Genomic DNA, 24,144 nt, shown 5'->3' on the forward strand with positions numbered 1-24,144 from the left:
TGGTCTGTCAGTAATTGAAGGTATTTGCTCTGAAATGCCCTCTCTCTCACCCTCTTTATTTCTCTTGTGTGTAACTTTGCTAATTGGATGGTATGTGGGTGGGGGGAGGATTATCAGTGTGCCTTTCACATACAAATGTGTATGTGTCTTCTGTACATACACCATCTTTACCTAGTTATATTTTTCAATTAGAGGAGTGTACTGTTTGGAAACGAGGCACTTGAAGGTAAGTGAGGCATGGGAATGCATTTGCTTTATGCTGCAGGAGAATACTTGTTTTGTCATGTCTTGTTAGCATGAATTAATTGGGTAGTGAGTCTGAGTGGAGTTCCAGCATGTCTGGGACAGCTCTTTTTTGAGGAGGCATATCTGTGAGGCAGAAGGTCTGGAAATTCCCACCCAGGATAGACTTTCTTCAAGCATTCTGTAAAGTGAGCTAGGAGTCTTATGTAATAATCAGCACAGCTCGTCATGCAGAAGAGGAAATCCTTTACTAAATCCCTCTTTATTAAAACAAGGTGAAGACTGGTTGAGCTAATTGGATTGGAAAGTTCAGAAAAGAGGAAAGCAGAAAAGCTGGTAGTGAATACATTTCATTTGCTCATCTTTTAAAGGCAGTCAACTAGCACAGAACTAAGCCTTCTTTGCTCTGAGCCTGGCTTCTCCGGTCCCTCCACCCACTCATGTAGCAGAAAATGTACTCAAACAAATTTGTTTTGTTTGAAATAACAATACTTGTAACTTGGCTTTCAACCACTCTGCAAAAAATACATGATTTATCTCTTTATACATGGGGAGATTGAAGTACAAAGGCAAAAGGCATTGAAGATGAAAGAAAGGGATTCTGGCTTTTAGCTGAAATAGGTTGAGCAAGCCTTCCTCCGTCTCCCCTCTTCTAACTACTCGATTATCTCATCTCTCAGAAACAAGCAGATGAGACTGGGCTTGTAAATATTAGTTGAATAATTGTCTCCATGTGGAAAAGTGCTGGTGCCTAATGTGTGTTCTTGGGGTGCGGGTGCTGTTGTAGGGAACAGAATTGCTCAGCTGTGATCTCCCAGCATTGTGACAATAAAAGAGATTCCCAGTTGCTCAGATGGAGATCTCTGGTGTCTCCTGGAGCTAAAACCATGGAGTTTTCTACCTGCTGTGAAAGCAGGCATGCAGTGTCTTTGATGCCTGTGACATCTCTATTACTCCGGATTATGGGAGCAGGGGCTGGATAAAGAAGACACCCTTTGCTGGGGTTGCTTTGGTTGTCTAGAGATTAGGGAAGACTGCGTCCCATATGACTGCAGAAGGGTTCATATCAGAATTTAAATGGATGCTGGATGGGATCACAGAGGTCTAATAAGGCCCTAATCAGTCTGTTCTGATTTGCTTTCCAGAGAGAGAAATTACTGCCTGGTGTCATTAGCCACTTCGGATAACGAAACACAGCTAATAATTGTAACTAACCGTGAAGTGCAGTCTTTCATACCAGGTTATTTGTGTGTCCTTTGCAATGTTAATCCAGCAAGTTGAGGGGTCAATTAGCTCTCAGATGTGGGATAAAGTGGAGACTACAAGCGGGAGTCCCCACCAGCGCTGTGATTGCCTGGCTAAGCTTGGAGGGAGTCATTCAGCAGAGTGAGACGAAAGACACTGAAAATAAAGCTGCTTTCTTATCTAGCAAGGCTTGCTATTTGCATCACTTGTGTTACATGTTGCACTTCCTAGATTTAAATAAAAATGTAAATGATGACTGACTCTTGGAAGTAGGGGGTGTTTTTCATTGTGGAGGAAACCTGGTGGATTTGGGACTCCTGTGCTGCTTGTGCCTCTTTTTCCGCCTGGACATTGCTGTGCCATAATGCTCTTGCAGCAGAGGAAGTGTTGTGGGAAGTTAAATTCCTGTAGAAAAAATAAGAGTGCAGCAGCCTGTGGCAGCCACATAGACCAGCAGTACAGGATAGGCAGGGACCACCTACAGGGATTACTCTTGTCAGCCACTGGTAGAGGTGGCTACAGGGGTGAAAGAGCTGCCTGTGACTCTGTAAGCAAGTTATGAGTGAGTTCCTCAGCTCTAACAGCCCTTTCAAAATGAGCCAGCACTTGGGAATTGACCAGGATATGCTATTCAGAGTCCTTAAGCTACAGTAGGAAAGCAGACTTTGCATGTGTTGTAGTGTTGTACTGTGGTGTCTGAGATTTTCAACCTTCTCCATTTTTGCCTGAGCTCTCAATGCGAGGTCTGTTCACTCAGTGCTCTCCTGTTCTGCAGATGCTGGTTTGTGTTTAGGCTTATCACTGATTTCTGTGCATCAGTCCGCTTCAATATGAGCCTTTCTTTGCCTTTCATCCACATCAGATGATTTTCTAAATGGAAAAAAAATATTTTCACTTTTTTTTTTCCTGTGTTTACCCCACAAGTGAAAGACTTTTCACAGTGCATCACTGCCATCCAGGGATGCTCTGACTTCATCATTGGTGCTTTCTGAAGGCATCTGAATCTGATGAGAATCTGCAGCAATCAGACAGCACTGTGAGGATCGCTGAGTACCCCTTCTTGAGCTGTGCCCCAGCAGGACAGCACAGTAACAGCACAAGGAGACTCTGGTCTCTCCTGCAAGCACTTTGGCTCTTGTAAGGAAGAACTCTCCTCCATTCACAGAATCACAGAATCACAGAACGTTAGGGATTGGAAGGGACCTCAAAAGATCATCTAGTCCAATCCCCCTGCCGGAGCAGGAACACCTAGATGAGGTTCCTCTGGACTGAAATAAAAACAGACTTAAAGCAAATACTTACAGACTTGACCACAGCTCAGCAGTCAGTGCACTTCTCACTAATCTAGCAGGACAAGCATTTCAGTCCTGGTTATTTCCAGTGAAACCAGTAAAATAAGAGGTTACTGGGGCACAAAGCAACACCCCTTGACACTTCACATTTCTCTGTTGTACTTTTGCCCTTCATCGTTGTGAACACTGTGTTAACTTAGCAACCTTTCAGTGCAGAGCATCTGCTCTGGCTCACAACAAGGGAGCTCCCTGCAGCCCAGCTTTGCTTTAGGGTGCCTGGCACACCAGAATAGGTTGCCTGTGTTCAGCTGATTTGATGTACTTCTAACGAGCAGGTGAGTGATTGTGTTTTCTCCTGTTGCACAATAATTCTGCTGCGAAGGCAGGCTGCCCTGCCTTGTCTTTCACAGCAGCTGCATCTTAGCAAGGTTGCTGGAGGAGCCTTGCTCCTTCAGCATTGCCTAGAACAATAAAATGCACTGCCCTCTTCACCCTTTTTGTCACTCCTCCTGCCAGCTAGCTCTTCTAGAATTAAGCTGAATGTTGAGGAAAAAAAAACAGTAATCCTCTGTATTTGTTTGCTGTGTTTCTTACCAGGGCATCCCAAAGCCCTGTATATGCAGAGAGGATTTTTACCTCCCTCTTGGAGCATAGCAACCTGCTGCCTGCAGCATGGCGGCTGCTTGGCAGAGCACTTCAGCTGCATGCACTGGAGTTCATGGGAGACGCGGAAAGGCATTTGAGCCTCTGAACAAGCGAACTGGGTTAAAAACTGGGGCTGATACCCAAGCTCTCCAAAGAGCACCATGGCAGCTTCATGAGCCCGAATAGCCAGGTTCTGCTGTACTGAGCAGAGCAGCTCCATTACTGCTGGCAGGGATGCTGCTTCCCTGTGGATATTAGAGGCTCCTGGAAAACCATCATCATTTCCTGAAGGTGTCTGTGCAGGAGTCTTGTTGGAGGGCTCTGCTCCCAGACAGTCACCATCTCAGGTGTATGGGAGCCGTTCAGCCCCCAGTTCTGGGGAGCAGGAGCACTGGCTCAATTTAAACACGCTTTCTTTTGCATTTAAGCCAGGTATGAGAAAAGGCTGTGTTGTTATCTGCTAGGATTTGCAGTCTGAATACCTGCCTTGGTGGTGGTCTCCCTTTTGTGTCTAACCTACTTGAACAAGTGTGTGCCTCCCAGTAGGCGTTGGAGGCCAGAGCTGATGTCTGGCTCTGTAATTGCTGTTGACCTTTCTTTGCCTTCCTATCCACTGGCAGCCTTTAGTAGCAGCTGCCCCTTGCTGTAGCACTGCATGCACCCTTTGCAGTGATGGGATGACCTGCTTCAGCGCTCCCCAGAAAACTAGGGGCTCCACGACTCCCTGGGGAGTTAATGCTTGTTGGGCATTCCTTAGTGCCAGAGACAGGAGGAGAAAATGTAATCAATATGTACTGTAGAGGCACTTTCAGACATTCACTTTGCAAGGTGACAACATAGGCTCAGAGCCTGCCCCAGTGCAAAGCAAGTAAATCCCATTTTCCAGATGAAGAAGATTAAATATCTTTGGCATCCTCAGCTGCCCTGCTGTTCCTGTGACCTAAGGAAGCATCTGGAGAGTCCCAACCCTTTATGAGCCCCAGACACTCCCTCAGTGGGGCCCAGGGGAACACTTTCTTTGCAGTATGGGTCCTTGCAGGGGACACTTTGTCCTCTTCCAGACCTTTTGTCTTCCTCTGTCCCAGCTCCATACACAGGCACCTCTCGGTGCAGTGAGGGACGCTGTTCTCCCGCCCCACTCCCTCCTCCTCATGAGATGATAGATTGCTTTGAGTACATCCAAAGCTGCTGTACCATTTTTTTCAGCCTTCCTTTCTCTTTTCTCACCCCTTTTTCTCTTTTTTCTTTTTCTCCCTTCCCTACATCACCAGCTGACCTTGATTATAACATGAGACCCCACAGGCTTCAATTAAGGAGCAGATGTGACCCAAGAAATGGGATAGCAGCTAGGGATGGAGATGACACATTCATGGCACTAGGTCTAATCAAACAACTTCTCACATTATTCTCACCATGAGGTGGGAGATGTGTGAGCCAAAGGCAAGTCAGTACTTGGAGCACCCGCAGAGACACATTGCTAGCAAAGCCATCTGTAATGAGCTGACCATGCCACTCAGCACAGCGGTGATGTGAGCTCAGTCAAGGGCTGCTTTTAATCCACTTAAGTGCAGCAAAGGACCCAGAGGCTGAGAGTTGAGGATGGGTACCTAGAAAACAATCAGCCACTGTCAAACGAGGGCTGCCAGGTGGAGGAGATGCTTGTGCGCCACATACTCTCAGTTGTATCTGTGTCCCTGGAAAAAGGGACACTCTGCATCCAGATGGGATGGTGAATGCACTGCCTTCATCTGTGGTGAAGATGGAGATGGCGTTAGTGTTACAGAGCTTGTCATGGTTTAAGCCCAGCCAGCAACTGAGTACCATGTGGCTGCTCACTTACTCCTTCCCGCAGTGTGACAGGAAGGAGAAAATATACCAGAAGGCTCGTGGGTCGAGACAAGGACAGGGAGGGATCACTCACTGATTATGGCCATGGGCAAAACAGACTCAGACTCAACTTGGGGAAAAATATCAACTTTCATTCATTAACAATCAAAGCAGAACAGGATAATGAGAAATAAAACCAAATCTTAAAAACACCTTTCCCCAACCTCTCTTTTCTCTCAGGCTCAACTTTGCTTCCAGTTTCTCTACCTCCTCCCTGCAAGTGGCCCAGGGAATAAGGAATGGGAGTTGTAGTCAGTTCATCACACATTTTTGCTGCTCCTTCCTCCTCAGGGGAAGGACTCCTCGCACTCTTAAACTGCTCCGGCGTGAGGTCCCTCCAATGGGAGACAGTCCTCTGTGAACTTCTCCAACATGAGTCCTTCCCACAGCCTGCAGTACTTCAGGAACTGCTTCAGTGTGGGTCCCTTCCACAGAAGCTTCTAGTAGCTTCTCAGAGGAGCCAGCCTTGTAGCCCCTTCCCTGCTACCAAAACCCTGTCATGCAAACCCAATACAGAGCTGTTGGTGGCTCTTTTTGGATCAGGCTATGGGAGGGGAGAGGCTGGTGCACTGGAGCCCTCCAGGCACGTCTGTGTTTGGGGCAGCAGAGATGCTGCATGACCAGTTCCTGGTGGAGCTGTGTCTCTGTCACTGCAGATGCTGTGTGTTGCAGATTTTTGGGACTGGCTGTGCTTTTGGCAGCGATGTGGACCTTTAGAAGAGACAGGTGCTTTGTAGATCTGTAGTGTGTAGAAGTTGTCTGTGGAAGAGCAGGTGCTTTGAAGCTGGAGAAGGTGAGTTGTGATTGTGCTGGAACTGCCATAAATCTGTTCTCCCTCTTTTACATTCAGGCTAACAGTTGTTTTGTGTTCAGGAAGCCTTTCTCATTTTAAAGGAAGAGCTTCTGGTTATTCTTATGCTGTAGTATTTTAATTAAGAGTTTATTGCAAGCAAAACATGTCCATCAGATGACTGTGGGGATTGAAGTCCTCTGCCATTGTGTTAAATACGGGGTAACTCAAGCAATACCCATCCAGACTTTCTCCTTGCTCTGTCTCAACCATGCCCAAATTGTAAGGTTCCTGTAAAGTTTTACAAGTGCTTAGCACGTTGGTAAGGAGGTGGCCACACATCACCATTCTCGCACTTCTGGCAGAGAAGCTGACATGTAGAGACATGACTCGCCTCCCAACAGTGGGGAATTGTTGCCAGAAATAAAAATAGGACCCAGAGTCCCTGCAGCTAGTCCCTGATGTGTTGTACTGATGTATTTGGGAGAGGCCCTCTCAGGTCTGTGGGGATAGCCAGTGTGTGTCCCTCTCTCCGAACACGGTGTCTCTGATAACCCTGTCGGACACTGACCTGAAGAACATGAATGTCACTGCTAGGATGCATACCTGCCTGCTTGGAGAGTGCAGTTTATGCTGAGTATGAGGACTGTGGTTATTCTGATTAGGATCTGAGGTTTGAATCCAAGCTGCGGCGCTCAGCTGCTGGAGTTGCACTTCTCACTTGGTAGCTACCCCAAGCAGTGTCTCACTGTGAGATGAGTACTTCCTAGAGGCCACTCCCACCTAATAAATGAGAGGGAGGTGGGAGGTGGCCCCAGCCCAGTTAGAGGGGCTGTCAGACACCTCTTGCTGCTTTTGGTTTGATGAAGCCTGGTTCCTGCTAGAAAGTAAATATTCTCTTGGAAATCATAGGTGCCTGTCTTCTCAGAGGCACCACCGGGGTGACCATGCTGAGCAAGATGGCTGTTCCCTGACGGCGTCCCCATCTGTTGCTCTGTTCGGTCTCCAGTCCCCCCCGTGGTGGAGCCGGCCTTCCAGGACGTGCGCCAGGGCGTGGGGCGCAGTATCACTCTGCACTGCACCATGCTGAAGGGCAGCCCCATGAAGGTGGCCACCTCCGTCTGGCGCTTCAACGGGACCCTGCTGGCACACCCCCTGCCAGAGCAGCAGGATTACTCGGAGCTGAAGGTGGACAGCGTCAGCCGGGAGACCAGTGGTAGCTACGAGTGCAGCATTTCCAACGATGTGGGGGTCTCCACCTGCCTCTTCCAGGTGTCTGGTAAGTCATACCAGAGCAAGCTGTTGGATGGGGTCATGTAGGTGGGAAGTTGCTCCCCATGAATTGGTGCCAGTACAGGCAACCTCTGCTGTCTCTGTGCACGGTGCTGTGTTCAGAAGGGATGGCTTTCCATAAGCCAACAAGGAGATCTGCCTCCATCATTCAGGCAGTCCTTCAAGTCTAGGCTGGACCTGGGGCAGTTAGTGCCAACCACTGGTACATTTTAGCAGTGTTTGGACCATTTGCCTGAAAGATACAGGACTTACTTAAGGCTACCATGAGCTTTCAAGCTTGGACAACCTGTATCATAAATAAGGTGGGGTGAAGGGCTCTCTACACCCCCTCAACAGGCTCCAAACCATCTAATTTTCCTTTTGAAAACAAACAAGCATAAACTGTTATTATGCGTTCCTGTGCCTTCCCTATGTCTCCTGGCTGTCTTTGTGTCGCGATGCTGACTCAGACAAACACGAGCTGGGAATGGATACTGGTACACAGTGGATTTGGTGCTCACGGTTTTCTCTGAATCCAGCAGGCACTGTAACGGGACCTTTTTCCAGCACCTGCAGCTGCAAAGAGGGATGGCAGAGTTATAGCCTCTAAAACCACACATCTGACCTAGCCTTTTCAGCTGATCATTAAATCTGCTTTTCCCATGACCCCAGCATTGAATTTGGCATCAGTTTCTAGACAAGCTCTCTGATGAAGCTGCCTTAATAAACAGTAAATTCAGCCAAAATACTGGGTTTTCAGTCCAGAGCCAATTTATAATACTTTTCAAGTCAGGACTGAACAAATGAGAATAAATAACATCCATAGACGCCTGATTTTGAAGCGGATCTTTCCCCGGGTGTGGAAAAGCTCAGGTATGCTGTAACTCTGTGTATGCAGGTATGTTGGGGAAGACCAGACCAATTCTACTGCTTGGGCCTGCTTTCAAGATCTTGCTTTCACCCCTTGAGATTTTCTGGAATTTGTCTGGCAGTGAATTTTGCTTGAGAGCTTTGGCCCTCTCTACCCTCTCTTCATATGCTTGCAACTCTCATGTCACTAAGTGATGGCAAACCATATCCCACTATGAGCCTCAGCAAACTGTGTCCCTAGCAAGCTTGGGAATGCTCCTAGGATCTGAATTTCTTGCTGGAAGTAGTAACAACTGCATGCTGGCACCTGGTGTGCCATGCTGTGTCCTGCAAGATAAGATCCCCTCAGCAGAAAGCAGCATCCATCCCTAGAAGAGCGCTCATCAGGAAAGCAAGAAGCATTTATTTTCCTGCATCCCTTCTCTGTTTCCAAGACATTGATATCTGATGGTGGCTTTTCAGCTCCAGACATCTCTGCTTGTGTCCTGGACAGCTACAAATCAATTAGAGCTTTTGAGCCTGTAGAGCAACCTGAAAAATAATCCAGTGGCTAGACTGATGTAGTCTCTTTCTATTTCTTCTGTGTAAAAGAAGGACCATAAACTTTCAGAAACTCAGAAACATTATCTTTCTGAGATGTTTTGAAAGGGTACCCAGACATCCAACGCACTCCCCTTGAGGAAGTTATGAGGGCAGCCCATACTAGTCACCACCTTCAGCCACAAGCAGAGAAAAGCCCTGTAGGATGGAGTGAATAACCTTCAGCTCTTCCCATCAGCTGGAAGCACAAGACAGAACTTTCCAGCAATGGTAAAAATTTCCAGAGAGGAGGTTCCAAAAGTATCTTGATATGCTACATTTCTATTAGATGGCTTTTTTTTTTTTAGATTCTGTTTCCATCTTGGAGTCAATTAATAAGGAATTAATATCATGCAAGATGATGATTATCATCAGTTCTGATTTTATTTCTGAATCCATTATGAAGCCTGTCTTCCACAGTCAATACAAGTTGAATAAGCAGCAATTAGTCTCTGAGGTGGTTCTGAACTTCTTGCTTGTGCAAAAAATCAGGTCAATAAAAATAATAAGAAAAAAAGGACTTGGAAATAAACATCAATATTATCCATCTGGGTTCATAAAAAATAAACATTGAATCCTTTCGAGCCTAATTATACCCACACAGAATGGCAGGGCCTGTGATTCAAGTGGAAGGGTGCAGAAGACTGCTGAGGGAGGTGGTGTTTATATCTTCTGCTCTCCAGCATCCCTTGGTGCCCAGGCATCTTTCTGGTCTGGGCAGGTCCAGATTGGACCTGAACCCAGAAAGGAGAGTTTTGGTTCAGGCCCAGCTCCTGCCTGGACTAGGACAGAACCTGCCAAATATTGAAGTGCACAGGGTGAACTGAAGATGATTTTTAAATAAGGCAAAACCAGTTGTAGGTAACACCTTGAGTTGCATCTGAGCACTGTCCATTAGCCCACTAGCCACTGGGCTGCATGGCAGTAGCCTTGAAATGCTGATTTTTGGTGGTTCAGGACAGCAGCAGCTGGGGAAAGGATGGAAAATCCTTTCTCTGAACCATCCAGTTTCTCTCTGGTACATTGTTTCTCCTGTGTTTCCCTTTCTCCTGCTGCCCTCTGTTTTTATGGGGCAACATGGGTTTAGAAAAGACCTCTCCGCCCCTGCAAGAGCTCCTGCTGTTTTAGCCCAGGCTGAGGTCAGCGTCCCCTTTGCTGCCGAGTTGACTGTCATGTTACAAAGAGGCTGGAGTACTGTGTTGCCAGGGCAGGGGAGATGCAGAAGGAGCAAGGTCTCCTTTTTAATGTCGTGGTCCCTGTGTGATAAATAACACTTCCTATGACCTACTGGCCAAATGATCTTTCTTTGGGGTTTGTTAGCAGGAGACTCTGCAAAGCAGCAGATAAAACAGGAGGAATGCCAGTTTAAAGCTGTTACCTCAATCTAAACTACAAAGTAAGAGAGAAGAGATCAGAGCTGGTTCCAGCTGGAGAACTGGAGCTGTTCCCACCTTCTCTGGTGCTGGCTATGCCCCACTGGTGTTGCAGAGCTGCTAACCCGCCCAGTAGTTTAGGCTCTGAAAGCAGTAATAATTCACAGATAATAATGGCACATCTGTGCAACACCAGTCACAATAGTAAAGGTGTCTGTCATGTCAAAGGCCGGTGGATGAGCTGAGCGAGCAGAGCTGTTCCACTCTCACCACATCTCTTTGTAATTTATGTTCCCTTTGATCCCACTCTTTTACTTTCCTCCCTCTTTTTTTTCTCCTCCCCTCCAGCAAAAGCTTACAGCCCAGAGTTTTACTATGACACTCCCAACCCCACCTTGAGCCAGAAGCAATCCAAGAATTACTCTTACATCTTGCAGTGGACACAGAAGGAGCCCGATGCTGTGGATCCCATCCTCAAGTACCGCCTGGAAGTCCGGCAGGTAAGGTCTGCTCTTTCAGAGCCTCAGTGCATGCCCTAGGGAAGAAGACCTCTCAGGAGGCAGTTACATCAATGTCTCCTTGCCAATTAAGAGCTGAAGGTGATGAAATTGCCAGACCCTGATGATCTTGCACGTTCCCCACCAAATGGAAGAGATGGGCCAAGTGCACAGCTTGGTGTTCATTTTTACTTCTGATGTTTGGTACAATCAAGAACTTTCAAAGCCCTGGTGCGTCCCATTAGACTTAGTGTTCTGGATAGGGTTTTAATGTGAACAAAACCCCACAGCCATTAGTAGGTTTTTGTAGGCCGAAGACTCAGGTGAGTGGAATTCCATCCTCCTCACTTGTATCAAATAAAGGGAATAAGCTGAAGAGCTCTCCAGGCAGGAACTGCAGGAAAAAGTCATCGGCTGTTTGTGTCACAGAAGTGCTTTCATACTATCACAGTAATGAAGCTATGGGGCTATATAAACTCTGCAGGGGAAGAGAAGTGGGTTTCAACATTTCTGAGTCTGAAGAGAAATCATACCTGGGAGGGTGTGGGAAGGCAGAAAGAACTGAGGGGAAATCTGAAGAGATCACTGGTTGAAGAAGGTTAGGGAAAAGAGTCTGATGTTTTTAAAGAGCACATTAACCTAGCAGGATTGCCAGGTACTTTTATCCATGCTCAGCAAAGTGCCTGTGTTCAACACTTTTTCAAAAAAGGGATGCTTAAAATTGGTGGTTCTTGCTGTTCAGTGGTAGCTCGGAAGCAAATGCGTTTTGCAAGGAGAAGTTTGTTTACTGTAGACAGAAAACAAAATAATTAAAAAGATCCAAGTGTTTCTTTCCTCCAGTTCTGCACAGTAGGCTCCAGCTTTATGTCTCTGTTTGATTGTGAGCTCTCTGGGGTGGGACAGCCTTTGTTTGTTACTCACACCACGCAGAGCACATTGTCAGTGCTTAATAATAATACAGGACACAGGGGAGCCTCTAATAATGAAGGCAGTTTGTCATACTATCCCTTCCCTCTTAGCCAAGTTTTGCTATTATCAGCACTGCACTTCAATGAACTAATTTGTGATTTTTATCCTCCTTCAGTGATGCTGAGGTGGTTTTTTTTTCATTTTACACAGTGCCTAAAAGTAATCTTGGATCTGTTCCTCATTGAGCTCCTACTGAAAGGGATCAAGAAAAGGGAAAATCACATTTCTGCTTTAAGTATGACATGAAGGAAGCTGAGTGCCTGTGCAAATTTAACCCCCCTCAGTTTTATTCATATCCCATTGGTTACTGCTGTTAACATTTCTTTTGCAGCATCACTACATAGCTGTGACAATTTAGTGGTGTGTTTTAGAGGAGTGCTGTACCGTGGCCCTGCTGTAGCCCAGTGCCTTAGAAATGGCTACAGGTGCCATTGTGGTGGCCTGGGTCTGAATAAGGGAGGGCAGAGACTGGAGGAAGCAGAGTTTTTTTCCCTACTTCCGTCAAGTACAAGCAGGAAACACTGGAAAAGGCTTTCATGGTATTGCCTCCTCCTCCTCTGAAGATGCTTGCATTTCATGGCAAGGTCTCTGTCTCCATGTGCCAGACCAAGGTCTCACTGAGACCTTTTCATTTTCCTGTCCCAGAGGATCACATCCCCTCTTGTCTCTGACCTGCTGCTTCCCAGAGTTGCCTCTGTGCTCCTCTTCTACCTTCCTGGCATTTGCCCTGCAATGTCCCATGTGGGCTCCAAACAGCCTTATGGCATCTCTTGACCTTTCTCTCTTTCCCTTGCACCATCACCCTCTTCCACATCCTGCAGGCTTTGCTGCTTTGTTGCACTTTCTCCTCTGTGCTGGGGCACCTGGGACGACCTTTGTGTCCTGCTGTTTCACCGCTGGACCGCAGGACATGGTAATATTACTGAACATCACCATGAAAAAGCTCAAAAGCTTAAAAGTGTTGCTGACTGGAGAGCTGTTAAGAAACAGGATTTGTCTGCCTGAATGAGGAGCTGCTATTTGCCTGTGCGCCCTCGTCCCTGGATACAGCATCTTCCAGACATTAGCTGTGGTGGCACAGAAACCCTCCCAGAGAGCTAGGACTGAAGTGGAGTATTCTCCTCAGATAAAGCTGATTTATTGGCAGCACCAAGCTGATGAAGGCTTGTCCAGCCAGCCAGTTCACCTTCTTCTCCAGCCCTGGGAGCTCCTCAGCCTCAGTGGTGGATGCTCTTCAGGACCTTAAGGATGAATGGGACAGCCGCAGCAGTGTGCAGTCTCAGGGTGGTGAGGGGCTGTCTAGGGGGGATTAACTCTTGCCGAGCTGGAATCCAAAGGGCAGCCAGCTGGGATACCCATTGGTTGTAAGATAGTTTGCTGGTTTTCGTTTTGCTTTTCCCAATTGGCTTGAAAGAGTTCTTGGCATAGGTAATGTGAAGATCCCCAAGTAGCAGGATGCTTCACAAGGCATCTGGGAGCCCTTGAATTAAATTTGCTTGCTACAGCTGCTGAAAATGGGGCTAGGGGAGAATAAAAGTGCTGCTTATTAATTCGGTGGTGCTGTGGCTTCTCCAACTCTTCCTGTTCGACAGCTTCCAAGGGTTGGTTCGACATTCCTGGGGCTCTGCAAGCGATCTGGGGGAATTTGGTTTCCTAAGTGATGCGTGGGGGGCTCCCAGCAAGACAGGCAGGTGCATTTCCATGGGAGCTGATTGTTCCTGGCTCTGCAGAGCAGGCCGAGCGGCACAGCAGACGTACCAGTTCCAGTAGAATAAGAATTAACCTTCAATTAAAACCAAATAAACAGCCTGACAGCTTGGAGCCACTGACCCAGGCAAAACGCATACGACAGCAGCGTGGAGCAAGCTTCTTGTAAAGCCTCTGTTGTGCGTCTCGGCAAATAGGCTGTGATTTCCTGGAGTGCATCAGTCAGGTGGGCTTTAGGCAGTGACTTTGTGTTGAGTGGCAATTCAGAGAGGATAGCATCCCCACCAAGGAACCGCAGGAGCCTCACAAACCTCTGTCTTGACAGCTTGGGAGGTTTTTCCTTCCTTGCTCCAAGGCAACTGATCCACATACTGACCACCTTACTTCACCTTAGCCAGTGAACTTCATGATTTTGCAGTCTTGGGTGGTTTGGCTGTGGGCAGATACTGTGAGGCTTTGGGATATTGGTTTGGTCAGCTTTTTTTCTTCCATGTATTCTTCTAGCATAGAAAAGCACTGAGGCACTGCGCTCCAACTGAAAATGTTTTTCATTGCTTGGGGATTCAAAGCAGCCTCCTCAAACCAGATCTTTGCTTAAAAACTAAAAAGCCTTTTAAGTTGCTTGTTTCTCTCTGTATTTTATCCCCTCCCTGAGCTCTGCTCTAACATTAAAGATAAATGAAAAGCCATCTAATATTGCAAGCAGGTTGCAACCTCGAGGAAAGATCTGAGCTGGGCTGGTAGTTACGGTTACAGGGGATGGTGGCAGAATTACTGAGCACGTAAGGAGCTGGAACCCATCTGTGACCTGAGGCTGCAGGAGAAAGAGGAAGGAGAAGGTATTGATGCAGTAGGGAAGTTTAATCTTCATTGTGCCCCTCAAGGAGACCTGAGGCTGCTGTCTCCTCTGTAGCTTCTGATATGCAAGTTTGGACCAGAAAGGGGCCAGCTGAACATGTTCCTGCCTTTCCCTGCCTTGGAGCATGCTCATCTACCTGCCAGAGAGACCCCTGCAATTTGCACCGGGCCAAGCCCCAGAACCATTTGCTAAATTAGCTCACTGGGTTGTCACTTCAGATTAATTCCTGTCAGGCAGATTGTCTTTAATGAGACTGGCCCTATGCGATGCCTGAGTAATTGTATGGTCTCCCTTTGTTTGTACTTTCGTCCCCTCCATGTTGGATAAACATCCCCTGCTGTCTACAAAACTCATCTGGGCTCAGGAGCCGGCTGCCACGTGCCTCATCAGCCAGCCAGAGCAGCATTAATGAGAGCTGCGGCAGTGGGGAGCTGGGCTCACCGTGTGGGGAGGTGACAGATAACAGAGCTGCTTGGACAGACATAGGACAGGGGCGTTAGTGGGAATTTAATGATTGTGATTAGAGCGGAAGGCTAACTCTGCCGATAGCCATCGGGACGCAGCGGGAGAGGCTTTATGCCGAGGCCCTGGGCTGTGGATCTGTATTGCTTCATTTCTACCTCTGAGTTGTTCTTTTGCTCTCCTCTGAGCCTATTTCAGCAGTGTCTGTCGACTGCTGTCTGTCTTTGGCTTAATTACCACAAGGAACTGGACACTCCTCCAAGGGCACACAGACCAGAACAGGTACCAGGGGAGGTACTATTCAAAAGGGAGGATGAGCAAGCAGTGCACCAGCCCACAGTCCTTTACATAAATATTTGGTTAAGAACACTGTTAACTTGCACCACTGCACTTCTCCTATGTGTGCACCACCATGGCTTGATAAGCCCACGTGCATGGCCCTTGGCCCATGAGGAACCAGCATAGTAGCCAGTGTTTGAAGATGACTATAAAACCCAGAAAGACATGGAGTATTGCTTTCTCTGTCTATAGATATTATAAATCCATTTGTTTTTTGGGTCCCAGATTATAAAACGCTATGAACACAGAAAGGTGGTGTGTTTGAGCTGGAGGTGGCCCTTGCAGCAGCCCAGCCCTGTGCTCTGTGAGGTGAACAAAATCTCCTTTCTTCTGCAGAGGCAACCATGGCTTCAGGTGAAGCTTCTTGGGCACCTGAAGAAGTCTCTGAAAAGAGTTGGGGCAGACCTCCTAAGTCCTTTTGATACTAGAAGATGAAAAGCATAAAGGATGGAGTTGTGGCTTGTAAAGTGGGAATGGCCCCCTGCTCTGAATAAAATATGACCAGTGTTGCACTCATTTGGTGTTACCTGGAAAAAGGGAAAGGGCTTGTGGCCACATCCACCCGGAAATCCTCCTGCTGAGAAGCTGCTTAACTCGACAGCCCAGTTTGGCGCACCAGGTTGGGAAATAGATAGGGCATACAGAAAAAGGGTGTGCGATTCCCTTTTCCTTTCCTCTTCCCTGCTAGAGCATCACAGTCCCAGCCGGCTGCAGTGAAGAAGGGAGTGTGACTTCCCATGAAGCAGCAGATGGTGGCCCTGGCTGCGTGCAAGATGCTGCATGTATCAAAACTGTTGTGGGGTGTGACAAATGGCACATCCCTTTACTATTCATCATTTCACTTGATATGTGTTGTGTTGGTCTTGTCTCACTGGCATTAGGACTGAGGACTGCAGCAACTTCATCTCACCATGTTTGCCCATGACTGAATCTCAAAGCAGACCTTCTCTTGTAGGATGCTTTATAAGTCACGCCTGCCAGAAAGCTTCTTTAGCCCTGTATTCTTTTTTGCCTAGCTTGGCTGCTGTCATACAGGACAATGTCAAATCAACACAATTCCACCTACCTGCTGAGCTGTCCTCTGTGGCAGGAAAAGGTGTTTTTTTCAGCTCTAACTCTCCCATCTCCCATTTTGATGCTTTTTTTATTATTATTATTGTTATTATTATTTCAATTTCTGTTCAGGCGGCGAGAAGGGGTAGATTACATTTGTGCTTTCAAGTCAATTGCCTTCAGTTGTGCTAGTGGTGTATGCGATGCTGTGCAGAACTCAGCCCTGAGGGAGGTGGAAAATGATGCAGAAAGAAGCCAGTGTGTCAACAGAATGTGTGCTTGGTGGAAGGTTCAACCAACCATCATGATGCAAAGCCAGGGAAAGCAAGAGAAGGGAGAGGTGACACTGCCTTTTTAGGCTGCGAGAGGAGGAGAGGTTTGGGACGTGCGGTGGGATTGAGTGGCAGCCATGCACCAATGGAAAGAGAGCTGCCAGATCAATAGCATTTGATGGACAAGCTGTGCTTGAAGCTTAATGAGATTGCTGTGCAGGACCTGGGGGTAAAGCAGCAACTTTGCCACAGGCATTTGGGAGCAGAGAGGGCAGGATCCTGCCTCAGCTGTGCTCTCTGCTGCCTGAAAATGAGACAAAATGTCAGTCACTGCAGCTGACAGCACGTTGACCCATCTCTCTTTTCATCCCTAGCAATCTGTCATGGGGAATGATGTGTCGATGAGACCAGCTGCTAGAACAAGGTCCTCTCTACCTGTGCTGTAAGGGAAGACTCTGGGACAGCCAGATTGATGGGGTCGGGATACAAGGAGCTTTTCCCATGTTTCATGTGTGTATTCTCTGCTGGCTAAGTCGGTGACAGCAGAGCTTCCACCCAGCACAAAGGAAGGGGATTTCCTCCTGGCCATTGCTCACTGCAGGCGGAGGTGTCTGCCCGGCCATGGTGATTGTTAGCCCCATCACACAGAGGACCAATGTGATTCCTTCGTACAGCACTGGCCAGGGGACCTCGACACAGCCTTGACCAGCACTGGTGCGTCAAATGAGTTCAGTGCAAATGGCTGGGAGCCATGGGATGAGGTTTCCCCCTTAGGTCTGCCTAACATCTTCCAGTGTTGCTACTGAGATGTCCCTTTGCCTACGAGAGCTTAGCAAATGATGCCTAACTAATGAATTAGTCTGATTAATTCTGTCTTTTTGCATTCACAAATTGCTCTTCGGTATGATTCATGGTTTTCTTGAGCTGGTTTTCCCTGGTCCACAGATCATTTGCAATAACTTAGTTGGGAAAATTTGGAATATAAGCAGTGGCAGACTAGTTTCTCTTCTCTGATTCTTCGAAGTAAGCAAGGTAACCTGCCCAAAACAGGGTCACTGAAAGTTTTACAACATGGCTTGCCTTGCACAAGGTGTCTTGCAGCAGACATTTTGTCTTAACATTCACTTTTCCTAAGTAACTCCTAATGCAATTCAAGTACTTGACTGTGCAAGAGAGAGAAAGCAGGATATTGTTTACCTTTCCTAGTACAAGGGAATAATTATGAACAGTTTTCCTACTCTTGGCTCTGTGTAGAACAGTTACAGTGCCTGAGGAGAACACCTCAAATAATCTTGTTGGAAAGGCTCATATGATCTTAAAACACATCTAGTAGCAAAATCTCATCTATCTCTAGCTCCTAATGCTACTGTTCAGTGCTCATTTAGGGTAAGGAGAATGTGAGAGAAGAGATAATCACATTCCCCAAACCGATATACCCTTCGTAGCAGCCTTGCAGGCTTGAGATGTTGTTTTCACACCATTGGGCTTGTTCATATCCAGCAGGCTGTTGGCTTGTGTTTTACAGAGCTGAGCACAGGATGAAAAATGCTTGGCAGGTATCAAAGATAAAAGTGAGTCCTTTGTGTTCATCTCTTATCCACACTCCTTTGGTGTCTTCAAGGGGAACATGCTACTTATTGAAGCTTTCTGAGAGTCCCTACCGATAAGCTGTGATGCAGCTTCCTCTCATTTACTCTGCTCATCTGTTGTTTTCAGTAGTCGGCCCATGTTCCTCCTACTGCTTCAGAGTCTTTTTTTTGGTGCACCTTCTTCTTCCCTCTTTCCGCTCTTATTTTCCACCTCTTCTTTCTTTAGTTTCTGCTTCCTTTTTCTGGTTTTGTTCTTGTTTTGGTGGGGTTTTTTTCTGGCTCTCGCTTCCAAGAACATGTTGGAGGTAAGAGGAGAGAGTATATTAAGGGAGAAGGGTTTGGACAGGCGATGTAGTCTCTCCCGTAGCTAGTGACAAACAGGCAGGAGTAGGCACTAGATAGATATTTTGACTGTGTTTCATAAAGAAGTGAGACTTATGCAGTCATGCTGCCAGTGCAGAGTCCCACACAAAGGCTGTTTCTGCTCCAGTAAGCAATAGCCCCATCCTTTACTAATTGTTGGTTTTAAGGGTAAAGGTGCCCTAACGGAGTGTTCTGCCAGTGTCTTTAGAGAACCCAAAAAAGAGGCCTGGGAGATGGCAATTCCTGTTGGTGGAGCATGTCTCCCTTGGTAAGTCACAACCGTATTACAGACAAAAATGTCTCAGAACTCAACATAGCTGCAGCTGAGAAAACCTGAGCTACACAGAGCCTGCCTGATCTTTATTCTTGGAGCCAGAAGTGCCGCCAGCACAGTACATAAACACGTACGTGGGTCTGGCTGCAGGCAGTCATGTCCAGTGCAAGAAAATGCATGGAAGAGGAGACTGTACCCACTGAGATTACAGATGGCTGTAAAGTTGGATCCAGTAAGGCACCGAGCAGTGCTGATATTCAGAAGTGAGCCTCAAAAGAGACAGAAACCATTGCTTTGGGCATGAGGGTGCTGTGAAGCAACATGAGGGTTATTGTCCCTCCTTCAGCTTATGCCCACACTGCAGACAGAGGTGATTTCAGGCTCTGCAGTGCATTGTCAGGAACAGGTAGAACCTTGTAGCAGCAGCACAGAGCTTCTGAAGAGAACCTCCGAACAGAAGAACAGCTTCTGTGGTCCGAACAGAAAGACCGCATGTGCCTTTGGGATTGAAGATTTGTCTGTGAGACAGTAAGAGAGAGATAACAAGCGTTGCTATACATACACTTAACCTGTCTATCTCAGTACCAACCACAGTGACACCAACACAGGCTCCTTGCACAGACTGGGCCACGCATGGCTCTCCCTACCCTCCCACCCATCACCAAATTCAGGTGCTCTTTTACCCTTTTCTTCTCCAGCTCCTGGGCTCCCCCTCCTCAGGACATGCAGCCATGCGATGCCCCGTGGGTCATGAAGTTGCCAGTCATGCTGTATCTCGGTTAAGGCTTTTACTTGACTGTCTCCCTGACAGACCGAAGATTAGGTCTGTTCTTCTTAGTCCGGGGAACATATGCTAATAAAATACATATTGCTTTCTGATCAACCCCTAATGAAAGACATTATTGAAGAGTGTGGAACAAGCACTTACAGTAATTCATGACAGCACCAATTTGGCTTCTCTGGGAAGCTGTAAACTGCTGCTCTCAGCACCTAATGAGGATGGGCAGCTGATTGTGTGTGCAAGAGGAACAGAGAGAGAGAGAGAGAGAGAGAGAGAGACTGTTTCCTGGCTTAGGTGGACCCAGCTGTCCTCAGTAGCTATTGAAGGTCACAGTTGCTTCTCTCTTTGGAGCTGAGGATATCTCAGCCCAGAAAGGGACCCTTCTGTTAAGGACAATTTAGGAGAAAAAGCTTCCAAGACCCCTCATTTATACTGAATAATGGATTTGCTTCGGCCATCCATGCTTGCTTAACCTGTGCACTTGACTGATGAAAATCACGGACATGAATTTCAGTTCACTGGTGTGCTTGTCTGGCAATCACCAACTTTGTGTTTGCAATGTGATTATTTGCACTGGAAACCTCTAATGAGTAATGGTTATCAAGCAAAGAAAATGAAATAAATCCAAGTTTAAACTTACCCAAGCCCTTTGATTGATGCTGTTAATGCTTCTATTGAGGGTGGTGATGAAGTTCTAACCCAGAAAAATGTTTTAATCCAGTCTGACAGGCACAGGAAGTTTGGAGAGAGATTATAGAGAAACATCACAGTGACCATCTTCATATACAAACCAAATTTCTCCACTACCCAAAACTTACCCAAATGGCTTTTCCAGATGGCAGCTACCCTGCTGAGAGGGGGCAGGCATCTTTCCCATAGCTGATACCATCCCCTATCAGGATTGTGCTGCTGAAATTTTGTGCAGCTGACACCAGGTTGGGAGGCAATGCCACCTCAGTGAAGGATCAGGATATCGTAAGGAAGATCTGAAAGATGGAAAACTACTTGAGTGGTTCAGGTGGGATGAAATGCAGCAGTACAGATACAAGGTTATGCATTTGGAGAGTGCTGCTCAGAGGAATCTGCTACAGGCTGGGAGCTCATCAGTGGGAAATTACTGAAGTGGAAGAACGATGTGGGTGAGTCAGTTGACTTCAAGGAGCTGCTGGTAAGATGCAGGTGTGAGAAAGGGCAAAATGCACTTCTAGGTGAAGCCTGAGGTACTTCCAGACAAGATGGAGAAGTGCTGCTGCAGGGCTGGGATACACAGCTCCACCAAGTGGGATCATGCGGAAAAGGATTATAGAGTAGATGGGGGAAAGTGAGAGTTTGTGTTACAAGAGGAGGTACAGAGTGCTCAGCTTGTTTAGCCCAGCAAAGCAAAGACGGAGAAGGGGGCAGATTGCTGTCTCTAAGATCATCAGGGGGTCAAGCAGCAGGGAAGGAAAAGAGCCATTTAAGCTAGAGGACAATATTGGCACAAGATCAACTGGGTGCAAGCTGCCTGTGAATAAATTCAGGCTGGAAATGAGAACATTAGGGCAGTCAGGCTCTGGAACAGCCATCCAGCAGGAGGAGCAGGCCAAACAGGAATGGCTTTTGAGATGGGATGTGGTGCATTCATAAAATGAATAAGCAGAGGTAACCCCTGTGGTGACAGGGGACTGGACTCTGTCACTGTACTTCCCCTGCTGTGTCCTTGAATGTGACCATGCTTTTCCCTTCTCTGAACTCCTGGAGGATAGGAGGAGGCTGCCACTGCAGAGGGGTTTTATCCCTCTGCCAAATATGGAGAGCAAGAGTCAAACCTGTGGTGGTCAATTGCAATGTCAAAGACAAACCATCTTACTGTGCTGCCAAGGTGACATCAAGGACCAGAGTCTCAATCCATTGCTGTGTGTCAGGAAGTCCATGTGAAGAAGTGGGAGACAACAGTCATATTTGGTCTTAGCTGGATTTTGTTGGGAAAAGTTCATAGCAGTCACAGCCACGGAGGAAATCTGAAAGGAGATGGTGCCTGCAGCGCCTTAGGACAGAGCTGTATAATGTGTCCAAGACTGTTGGCAAAAAGGCTGAACTGGTGAAAAGAGCCCATGCTAAACTGGGATGTCTATGTCTGATGAGAACCTGGGCAGCTTGGCTGACACTGTTCTCCTGGGCACAAGAGGCATGGATGCCCTTGCACCCAGTGCAGCCAGGGTGCTGAGCTTTGAAGACCACCTTAAATTGCTGGTTGCTTTAAGAGCACAGCCCACCAACTGCATGGGCAGTTGAAGATTATTTTGTCCATATTATTGTTCTGTGCTTCTTTCAAGCCTATTTGAGATACCTGTACTTCCTGCACCACCAGGCCCCTGGTCTCGTGCACGTCTGCTGTCCAGAGTGTCCTGACCCTCACAGATGAGAGAGGAGGGCTGGAAGGGGGGAGTCTCAGCCTAAAGACCCACCTGCACTCATGCCAGAGACAGCATTTATCTGCTGTGCTCCTCTGCAGAGCTGTATGGGGAGTGACGAAGAGCCTTTTGGAGGGAGGGAGCTGTGCCACACCAGCCTGCCTCTGTCTGCCAACTCCTCTCCCTTCGGAGAGGCCAGCATGGCTGGGAATGGGAGCTGGGAGCTTTCCCAATGCCTCACATCTGCCTTTAGCTGGTGAGGATGGAGTGGGAGCACAGGCAGCCACCCCCAGCTTGTTTGTGCTGCAGGAAGGAGCAGCCAGGGGAAGTTGAATGAGGTGGAGAAAAAAGGGAGAGAGGGTGAGCACGTATGGAAAGGATTTGGAGGGGAGATGCTGGAAAGCAGAGCTAGCACTCAGGCCCTGAGTTGAGGAGTTGCTAAAGAAGGGGGACAAGGAAGGAAAGAGTAGCAGGAGTGAACAGCAGAACTGGGAAGCTGGATGCTCACAGAGCAGTTCCTTTGCTCCGATCAGCTTGTTGGGGAATCTGCGCAATTTTAATGTACGTTTTCCTAGCTGGTGTTTGCAATGATTTCCTGGGGCTCAGGGATGAAACAGCTTTTCTTTCTAATTTATCCCTCAAACAAGCATGCAGCTGCTTCATGTGCAGCTCGTTGTGAGACCACATGCTTGGCTGTGCAGGTCACACCAATTTCCAGCACAAGTAGGTTATTGTGGTCTTACGAATGCATGGTGTGGTTTCTTGAGCAGAACTGCAACATTAACTATTGACAGATGTGTTAGTTAATATACTTTGGCTTTATTATGTCTGTTAGCTGGTATGTACCTGGCTTAAACATATTCAACCTGGAAATAATATCCTTTTTTTCCTTTGATAGCCTACATAAATACAAAATGTAGATGGTTTCATACTTTGGACCTCTCTGCTGTTACAATGTCCCAGCTGGAATGGAAGCAGGGGCAGGGGTAACGTGCTATCCTGCTTTTCTCTCTGAGGCTCTTGGTGTATGTTCCTGGACCATGAGCCGCCTCGGCTGGCCACAGTGGGACAAGTACTCCCTAAGCACCACGAACCAGCTCAGATGATGATGAGATACTGGGTAGACAGGACCTACCAACAGGATGGTGAGGAATGAGAAAGGGCAGACCTAGTTTGCAGGTTCTGGAGGCTTGGTGGCTAAGTACGTATGAGCACATGAGTGTGCTCTCCCTTGGTTGCTCATACTGCTCACAAGCAGGGAAAGCGACAGGTTGAATCCACATGTCCCACATGGGGCTGATTTTGCCCTTTGTAAGGTGTTTTTAGTGAACCTGTTCTGCAAGACATCCTCCCCTCTTCAATCTGTGTGAGATTCACAGCCAGCTGGTAGAAACTGTGGATTTGTTTGTTTTTACTCTTCACATTCCCTTCCTCTCATTATTGGAAATGAAAGGAGGTGAAGGCAGGGAAGAGGCTGTGCATTGCGCTGTGCTCTTGTTCTGGCCCCACTGGCAGCATCCTGAGTCTGATGATGAATGAGCTTGTTGCATGCGATGCTCCACTGAGGCTTCAGCATCTCTAGCAATGTGGCCAGCGTTTCACTGTCCTCTGCGCCTGGCTCTGCTTTATTAACTGCACCGCAGCAATATTAAGCTGGAGCACTGTGCCAGCGTGATCAGAAGAAAGAAGGAGGCTGAGGAGGGGGTGGAGGGAAGAAGATACGAGGGTAGCATGGAAGAAGAGGATGCATGGAGCAGGAGAATGAGGGCAGCAGCAGGCATTTGAAGTGGACGATTAAAAAATGGATCCCCGATGGAGTGATGCATGCAGCTCTGCACAGCCTTGCTGCCAGCAATCAGGGAGACAAAGGATGTTTAGGGAGTGAGAGGCAGAGCCAAACTTTGGCCTTAATCCCTCTCTTTGTCTGCTGGACCTGTGCTAGTGGCTGCAAGCTGACACGTGCTCTGCATACACAGAGCTGGCTGGAGCTGTCCCTTTTTTTCCCCCCTTGCACTAATTTCATGCCTTTTAAACTGTGCTGGCAGTGCATCTGGCCCTTTCTCCTGATGGCTGCAGCTAACCCTGGAGAGACATTTGGCCCATGCATCTCTTCACCCAGAAGAGTCATTCCTTCCAAGGACACCCTGGGCCAGTTCTGTCATGATGACAGGGGGTATGATGTGATGATGAGCATAGGGGCTGTAGTGAGGATATGCAGAGGGCAGCCTCACTGCTGTGTCTTGTTCAGGTAGCAGGTTGAATAGAGACAGGACACAGGCTAAGAGAAGAGTTGAGTCAAAAGTATTTTGTGGAAGGGAAAGACCAACTAGCTGTCCTAGGAAGGAGGTGCAGAAAGTTATTGCTTGTGGCAGGCAGGCCAGTGCCACCTG

General features: G+C 47.5%; 1 protein-coding gene across 1 annotated transcript in view; it reads left to right on the forward strand.

Moving 5' to 3' along the window:
* MDGA1 (MAM domain containing glycosylphosphatidylinositol anchor 1) overlaps positions 1–24,144 on the forward strand; it is a gene marked incomplete at its 5' end in the record, with an annotated part of 91,155 nt that overhangs the window by 35,419 nt on the left and 31,592 nt on the right. Inside the window, 2 exons of the mRNA XM_010180024.1 lie at positions 7,112–7,381; positions 10,545–10,696. Of these exons, the coding sequence (XP_010178326.1) occupies positions 7,112–7,381; positions 10,545–10,696 (422 nt within the window). The remainder of the gene's footprint in view (positions 1–7,111; positions 7,382–10,544; positions 10,697–24,144) is intronic.

This window comes from Mesitornis unicolor, unplaced genomic scaffold (genome assembly GCF_000695765.1).
Source record: "Mesitornis unicolor isolate BGI_N332 unplaced genomic scaffold, ASM69576v1 scaffold16812, whole genome shotgun sequence".
In the NCBI taxonomy this organism is placed as follows: Eukaryota; Metazoa; Chordata; class Aves; order Mesitornithiformes; family Mesitornithidae; genus Mesitornis; species Mesitornis unicolor.